This window comes from Pleurodeles waltl, chromosome 7 (genome assembly GCF_031143425.1).
Source record: "Pleurodeles waltl isolate 20211129_DDA chromosome 7, aPleWal1.hap1.20221129, whole genome shotgun sequence".
NCBI classification, from domain to species: Eukaryota; Metazoa; Chordata; class Amphibia; order Caudata; family Salamandridae; genus Pleurodeles; species Pleurodeles waltl.
In genome coordinates this window covers 794,996,302-795,005,028 of record NC_090446.1, presented here as the reverse complement: position 1 = coordinate 795,005,028, position 8,727 = coordinate 794,996,302, and the positions used below count along the sequence as shown (strand labels likewise).

Here is an 8,727-nt window from a genome sequence, read left to right as displayed (position 1 = left end):
CATGGTACACGTTATTTGCAGTAGGCATATTAACCCTCCATGCTAACTTAAAACTTCCACTAGAGAAAACTCCGATCTCTCTCCATGCAGAACATTAATCACCAAGACCTCTTGACATATGGATTGTTGCCTTAAAATTGATGAGGCAAGGATCGCGCAGCAGGTGCTTTCAAAACCATACTATGCTCCAAACACGGCGCCCCCATCCGAAGTCAGCACCCGGTGCGGTGGCACCGCCCTCGAGTCGGCCCTGGTCACCTGAATGTTGACCCCCTCATGAAGACGGGTCTATTCTGCGACGCGTCCAAATGGACACTACGACTAACCGGCAGCACCGGGACAACAGGCAGTCAGTATAAAGGGGATGACGCAATAAAGGACGGCAAGGAGTACACAGAGAACCAGTAGTTAGTCGCAATGTCCGTCATTTCTAGTGGAATCAAACAATCATTAGGAGTGTGACGGCAATGTTTTTATGATGGTGCGGCTGACAGAAGTAGAGAGTATCAAAGAGGACTGCAGAGTCTGAAAAATGAACACCGAACGCTTTCAGTAATGTTACCCCAAAGCAAGTGGAGAGGGTTCTCTGAACAAATCCTGACAGCCACCTTGTGCCCGCCTCGAAGGCTCCACCCCTTGCCTCCTCTCTTCGGACCTCCTCCTTACTGTGAATCCGGCTCCCAGCCTGACACCAACATGGCGGCGCACTTGCAGGTCAGTACGGCCAGCAGATCAGAACAACAATAACACATGCACATGTCGCGCCAGTCCGCTGACCTCGCTGCTGCAGTGTCTGCGCTGCAGACAGCAGGGGAACGTGGCGGCCGGAATCCCCTTCTCTGCTCACGAGGTGGGGGCTGAGCTGCAGAAGCCGCGCTGCTTCTCAGACACTCCCCTCGCATTGGTTATTGTGTGTTTGAGGCGGGAGTACATGTCCCTTCCTTCTCCTGTCTTTTGCGTTTCATGCAGCTTTGTAAGGTTTGGGGGCTGCCAATAAAGCCGCAGCGCACACTTCCTACTCTTCAAGGGAAGAGACATGTGCCCCCGCGCCAGCATTCTAATGGACGGGTTGTCCCCTGGGTTTCACGAGTCAGAGGGTCATAGCTCACGTGTGATCAGACGTGCCTCGCCATGCTCTTCCCGTGGAGCCTGAGAGAATGGGTGGAGTAACCCCCCCCCGGGGTCCCCAGTACAGAGAAACATGTTCAATGTCCCTCCTTGCTGTGACTGTAGTGTCAGATGGAATATGTAGGGTTAGGGCTCTCTATTTAACTGACTGTCTTGAAGGCAGGGGCCATATCTCATCTGCGACTGATTAGACGTACCCAGACTTCATATCATGGAGGCAAGATATATTTTTTCGGAGGGGTTGGTGGCGAATTGGTGGTGATCAATACCTGGGGTTGCCCTTAAATTATATTTGACATCCAACAGAACAAACATATCAGCAATCCTGTCACATGTCTATAGGCACCGGGAATACTCACCAAGAATCCGGCTTTACAACTGACACATGAATAAATGAGTAGAATTAAATCATTGCTTCCCTACATAGCGTGAAACCTCGCAGAAACAATTTGTCTCTGCCCTCACAGCTGAGCAGGTGAGGGTTCACAATGTTTACCTTTAGAGTGTATTGCTATTTGGGGATCAGTGAGTCATTTTCGACAACATATACAAATGTGCCTGCGCAGTGTTTTGAAAATACAAGCTGAATATGTTTATAATGATGTATCTATTTTATTCAAAGGTCTGCATTTCTGCGCATTTTTGCAAATTGCAGTTTGAACAAGAGCATTTGAAACCAGACGTCTGAACGTGACATTTGGCGCATTTATGTCAGCGTGTAGTTGCCGTGGGCCCACTTTAAGACAGACCGAGAACACTTCAGCAAAACAAAAACATAAACGGAATGGAAAATACTCATTGCATGAAGTCTTGCTTAGCCATACACTCCTCCTTAGTGAAGAGAGCAAACGTCTTAAAGCAGTGGTGGTCAGAGGACTTGTCTTTTATTGTTTTGCTGGAACACGTTGTTAAATGGTGATAACGAAAGCAAGGCTGTGGCTTGATTGAGGCGCATGTTTATTGGTGCAAGTTTTCCACCATCCATGTGCGCTGTCTTCAAAGACATTACCTTGGCTTCACTTGCTAGTCTTATAGGAAATTGTTAATAGGATAGTTCACTCGTACAAGTTGGATAGCAGACAAAAAGAGAATAATTACTGAAGAACGAGTCTTCTTTTATTTTGCAACGAAAATGCTTCGTGACTATCCAAAACAGTGATAAGTAGTGCTGCTTAGTAAATAAGGTGATTTTTAGGGTTGGATTCGGAGAGGGCCCTTCCTTTTTAAGACAAATATATAATATACATGCTTACTTAAAGGGCTTTCAGTCAGCTGGCTTCATCCATTGGGCTGCTGTATTACTACTCACATTGTGCGTCCGCCTGCCACAGTATACCGCGTGGGTCACAGCTGCAGCAAACTCTTGCACAACAAATATATATATATATACATATACATATACATACATTCATTCATCCCCCAAACTGGTCCTCTTGAAACTATCTCCAATCAAAATCCGTAAAGGTAAAAAGGTTAGCAGCTAACGCCAGACTTGTGCTGTTTTTGTTGTCTATAATCCTAAATCGAATAAAGTCATGGTGAACTGGATACATTGTTAAAATGTGGTAATCCCTTCTTTGACAAAGCATTGTACCGTTTGAAAAGTCAGTGACAAGGTTGTTGAAAATAATCTTCCCCAAACAACGTGAAACATTAGCATTTCTTCATGATTATTTTACCAATGGTCATGCATGTTTTCTGGCTTTTAATAAACACGTATGTATCCAGAGATTTTATTGGAGGTGAAACATACATTGAGGTATGGTTGCCTTCCTGGATTTGGGTTGGTGGAAAGGTGACCTTTGAAGATGTGACAGGAGAACGTATAAAAAGCAATGAGAGATTTTTTTTTTAAAGTGCATGAGCTAGGATCAATTGAAATGGACAGATGGGCAAGTTTTTGAAACAATAGTATTCAACAATTTGCGGAAAGTGAAATGTTTCCCTTGCTACCTAATTCAGGATTTGCGGAGTTACACCGTTTTGAGGCCAGCATTGCTATTTTTGTATTCCTTAATTTAAGTTTTTTTGCCTTGGAGTGGGACATGGCGATTAGCCAATTCCAGTTTGACAACAGCATAATGTCGTTGGCACTTTATGATAATGAACGTTGAAACCTCTGGTGAGAGATGATGGCAGTGACATGTTGGTGTTTGAAAGGATGGGAGAGAACCTAGAGCATTTTAGAGTACTATAATACTTGTTGAGAATGCTGAAGGAAAAGGAAGTGAACCACTCGAGCAAATTACAAAATACCCACATTTCTGTTGACCTCAAAAGATTTCATGGTTGATAGAACAGAATATCACTGTAAGGTCAAGTAGGATTAATACAGCTGTGTGGGGAGCTTTGACTAGCTCTTTTAGGAGTTTTTCCAAACAAAAATACCCAGCAGCGCTCTCTTTGTCCTATGAACTTGCTGCAAGCTGGACCTGACCTGGCAGTTCGGGCTGGACTCCGTGGCATAACCATAGCCACTGCGATGCGGGGGGTGAGGGAGAGGGCAGAGTTGAGCTCCAGTAGGCCTCCTCCGGCACTCTGCATGCATGGCGGGCCCCTGGCTGAGAGCTCCTGACTTGGTCCAGGGCATTGGGGGGGGGCTCTCAAGTTTCATTACGCCACTGGCCGGACTGTTACCATGAGGAACAGGGTCAAGATAAATTTGCATATGGCCGGGTCCAAATTGAAGTGGCATGGAGGGTACAAAGTCAATGGGTTAGGACGTGGCCTGAGCGATTGCCAACGAGGAGATTAATTCAAGCATTGCATCCATTACCTTGATGTGTTTGTATTTGCAGTTCTAAGTGCACTGGCTATGCCCAGACGTGGGTCCTGGGCATACTGTGCTACTGGAATCAAGCTATACCTGGCTGAAGGGACCTAATTAGCGGGAAACCGGGCCTAAGTTGTGTGTTCCAGTTCAGAGAAGATATATGACTGGGTCCAAACTGAGTTGGCATGGTGAGCAAAAAAACAACGGATTGGGATGGGGCCTGAGTGATTGCCAGTGGCTGAGACTAATTCAAGCATTCCACCTATCACATTGTTTTTGCGAAAGCTGGATTTCTTGTAGTCAACGAGGTTGTGTAATCAGATAAAGCTTTGCTTTTGGTTGATGTGAATCCCTTTACTATTACCTGCGCAACGGAAAGTTTGAAGAGCGCAGGCTTTATTTTACAAGTGGGATGTTGATAGCAAGTTTAATTTCAACCCTTTCAACAAGTGCTTGTTGAAAAACTGGACAGTTATTTTAGAAATTATTCTGACAACGTGTGATGAACAGGTGGCCATGGGTTGCATTAGTGTCTATTTCCTTTATGTTCTTGCATTGTTTTATTGACCTTTTCTTAATATAAATTTAGACCTATTCATACAAGATGTGTATGTTTTGACTCCAGACTATTTTTGTAACCCACACTGTAATTCCATAACTCTTGCATGTCCTAGGCTGTGCTGAAATCATTGCTATGAGCTCAGTTCTTGACCCTCTAAGCCGTATATAAGGATTGTGAAAAATATGTATACCACCCACTTCAATTTTTTTTGTGTCCTTGAAGACATAATGTGTCTCTAAAGGCAGTTTTCTCAAGAGTCATATTTCTTTCTGACCTTTATCTTTATATCACAGTGGCCTGATAGCTTTCAAGATTTGCATTAGTAATGACTTTACTTTTTGGCTTTGATCACTGCCATGGCCAAACGTGTTCAGTCAATTCATGTTCCTCTAAAAGGTCTAGCAGGTCCTATTTTAGGCATATTTCGGCCATTAGCACGAGTTGCCCACTCATCTGCCCCACATCCCCCACACTCACGGCCTGATTCCAACTTTGGAGGACGGTGTTAAACCGTCCCAAAAGTGGCGGATATACCATCTACCGTATTACGAGTTCCATAGGATATAATGGACTCGTAATACGGTAGGTGGTATATCCGCCACTTTTGGGACGGTTTAACACCGTCCTCCAAAGTTGGAATCAGGCCCTCAGTGTCTAACTCTCCCTAGCCACTTTCCACAGCTGTTATAATGTAGAAATTTAAACTTAAGTTTACATTTTGGAATTATAGCACTTCACTTTCCCTGATGCTTCACTAAGACTCAATCCAACCATTGCATTCTGCGCAAATGTTTGTTCCACTGAATATTTACAACACCTGTTTATTATCAACTGTCTTTTCTATCTGTTCTCTAATGGGGTGTACTCGGAAATTATCTTCTCCCCTTCTTTTTGTTTCTCATTTTCTGTGGCAGGAATGTTTCTTGTCTAGAGTGCCTGATTGCATGTGAAACTGGTATCCAGACTTTTATTTTAGTCGTGGGATAATGCTAATTTAAGGTATTTGCAGAGGCCTAGGCCTGTTCATTACAACCAGAGGTCTAGAACGTGATGTGACCTGGAGGAGTGCACAAAGCGTGTCCTTCTGGTGGGCTTTCAACTGCTGTATGAGTATCATATAAACTGGTGTCTGCAGCATATCGTGTTTTGTGAATCAGTTATATGACCAGACCTTTGTCTCTGTTTCTAAGAGACAAGCTTCCTGGTACATCTCATGTAAAGTTCTACAGTTATGTGATACCCAGAACCTTGTGCTCACATCCGATGTGTTTGTTGAGTTAATGTATATGTAGTGAGTGTGAAGTACATGTATGGTATTACGACACTGTGTGTGATATGTATGATTCTGAGTGCTGGGGACAGCTTGATTCACGTTGCATGCCCCTGGTTTTGAAGGACACAAAATAGAGGATCACTTCTGGAGACAGAGGAGGAGTATTGCCTGCTTCCTGTGGCTGGAGGGTTGAGACCCGGACTCTGAAATGGGGGAGAATGGAAATAGGGCTACCTCTAGAAATTCGCTAAGGACCTTGTTACCACAAGGCTGCTGATTAGCTTTTCCGGAGCACTGCTTTTTGGTGGAGTGCACAAGTGAGGGGTGGGACTGCAGTTTCTGTTGTTCAAAATGAGGGCATTTCTAAGCATACTAAGTGCCTTTCTCACTGCTTCAGGAAAGCTGATGATAGGTGCAGAGATCTCACACTTTATTGTACTCATTTTCAGTACTCTCACTCAGAGGGAGCCCCAACGCTACTTGGTGCAAGAAGCATCACTTTACATGAAAGCTGTGTCTGAGGGGTAATATAAAATTTGAAAGAGTACTGACCCAAACCGGTCTGAAGCCTTAGTTAGCGGATCCATATGTCATGTTTGGTCAGTGTTTATAAACATTTATAAACCCACCTCTTTGTTCCATTCACAAGTTCTGCTTGACCACAGAACATTCCAAAGAGTAGTCTAGGAGACGCTGTGCAGCCAGGCAGATGTCTGCCTGCCAGCTGTCTCACAGAAGTGAGGTTGCATCACTTGGTGTGGGCACTCTGATGGAGTTGCTGAGGGTCTTTCTAGAGTGCCTAGAAGTCTGCCTGCCTTCTGGGAGAGGGAAGGGGCATGCCTGGTCCAGCAGGTGGAGAGACTGTCCAGGAAGAGAAGCCCAGCATGTACCCAGCTTGTGAAGCACCCAGAGAAAGCTTATTATTTCAGAGAGCAAAGCCATGAGTGACCCATGTCATGCGTGGTATTCCCCAGTCACTTAACATGATTCCCATATGAGCTGTACTAAAGACTGAGAAGAACTCGGGCAAATGACTTGTGATGCCACTGTAGCAGGAATCCCTGATCGGTCCAGTGGCTACTACTGCGAAAAGCCCTTAATCTTGGTTGACACACCCTGAAGGCTGCAGCTTCTGAACCTAAATCCCTGTCTACAACTGTCCGGCAAAGGTTGACCTTTGGATAGATGTGCAGCTCTGCATCACCTATCTCAGTCTGCAAATAACTGTCTTCTGGCATCAGCCATAATGATTCATGATAATGAGCAGGTAACTTGAGTCTTAGCCTGTACCTGGGAAAACAGACTGACACACATAGAAGAGCCTACCTCAAATGCGTTTGTCAGAGGGTTACAAATATTGACCAGAGCAGGGGTCTGGAATTTAATAAAATATCTACTTGTCCGAGGGACAGGTTGCATCTTAAATCTACTTGTCCTGTAAAAATAAATCAGCTTGTTCCTTTGATGCCATGTATTCTGGCAACAAATTATGGGAGCAATCTCTTTATGTAAAAGCTCTGATAATAGCCTCCCAGATTATGCCAGAGCTACTACTATAGTAGGGCTTGAATACTTGCAGTTTCAATCCCTACTATATACATTTTTTTATTTTGCCACCTTTCCGCAGATCTACATACTGAAGCTGGAGGAAGCAGTAAGCAATAGTTCCAAGGACTGGAATGCCTTTAAGTGTGCAAACCTACTAACTTGCATGTTTTAAGGATTTTTACCAGCACTTCTCTAATCCTTTTCTTATAATGAGAAAGGTTGGAAATTTACTCCTGGCAATGACAGAAGTAGAAGTTCTTTCAGGGGTGGGAAAAAAGTGGTTGGAGGGAAAGTGAACTTGTAAACGCTCAATAGATTTTCACTTGAACAAATCTACACATGCATATTTGCTCGTGCTAAAATACAGTTCACAAATATTTTCAAGAATTACGATTTCCGGGTCTACTTCTGTAAGTTCTTGTGAATTCATGAAAGTCACTAATCAAAGACAGAAACCATGGGAGCACTTTTATGACTTTCTTTGAGAATTGGGTCCCTAACTAGGTCTGGCATAAACAAAGACATTTTGTTTTTATTAAAATTCTAGTCCTCTATCGGCTGGCTTTACTGTGGGTGATCACATTCGCTCTTCCACAAGGATCAAATTGGCACACAAAGTAGTTTTGTTCAGTGTCAGGAACTACTGTGGCAATCAGTGGTGTAACGAAACTGGAGGGGACCAACCAGCAAAGAACATCGAGACCACCCCCCCAAGACTTACTCAGGGCAGGTGCTATGCTGAGGGGGGCCCTTCGAGTGGGGCTGTGAGGCCTTTGTTACACCACTGGTGGCAATGTGTGCTTTTTGAGACCAAAAACCTTTTTTTTCTTTTTTTGCCAGTGTTTGTTACAATGGTGACGGCCTGACAGCTCCCACAACAATAAAGTGTTAGAAAAGCCATGTCAAAACAAGACACGCATTGACGAAACCAAAAGACTCACCATTTTTTTTCGGATCGGTTGGCTTTTCCAGTGCTTGTTTATTTTCATGCTTCCCATAATCTTGTTGAAAATGGTTGCACTGATTTTCTCATTAGGGATATTTTTTGGAAATACTAGCATGCATCAACACATTTAACTAAGTAACACTTCAAATAAATAGCACCTAAAATGCCCCCAAAAAATTTCTGAACATTTTATTTTGAAAGCAAAAAATCATAATTCCTGCTCACAAGCTCCTGCAAACATTTGCATCTAATCAGAGGGCATTCTGGGAACATTGTACTTAGCCTCATATTGTTCCACTTTTCAAATGTGCGTACACTTTTTTTATTTTTTTATTTTTTACTGGAACCAATTTCAGTAGTGTAGTTTGACCTTAAAACATTATTTACTGCGCTGTCCCTAATAATGAAGGCTTTTCATTAATGAACCATAAATACAAGTTCGAACAGTATTAACAAATTGACACACTCATTACCTCAACTGCAGACAGTTCCCTTCT

The 8,727-nt window shown here is 43.5% G+C and overlaps 1 protein-coding gene across 2 annotated transcripts in view; it reads left to right on the top strand.

The window, feature by feature from the left end:
* Positions 1–502: 502 nt before the first annotated feature.
* RANBP17 (RAN binding protein 17) overlaps positions 503–8,727 on the top strand; it is a 1,172,021-nt gene continuing 1,163,796 nt past the window's right edge. For both annotated transcript variants that reach the window (XM_069199335.1, XM_069199333.1), the window contains exon 1: positions 503–714. In XM_069199335.1, coding sequence (XP_069055436.1) covers positions 556–714 — 159 coding nt within the window. In that variant the 5' untranslated portion in view covers positions 503–555. The remainder of the gene's footprint in view (positions 715–8,727) is intronic.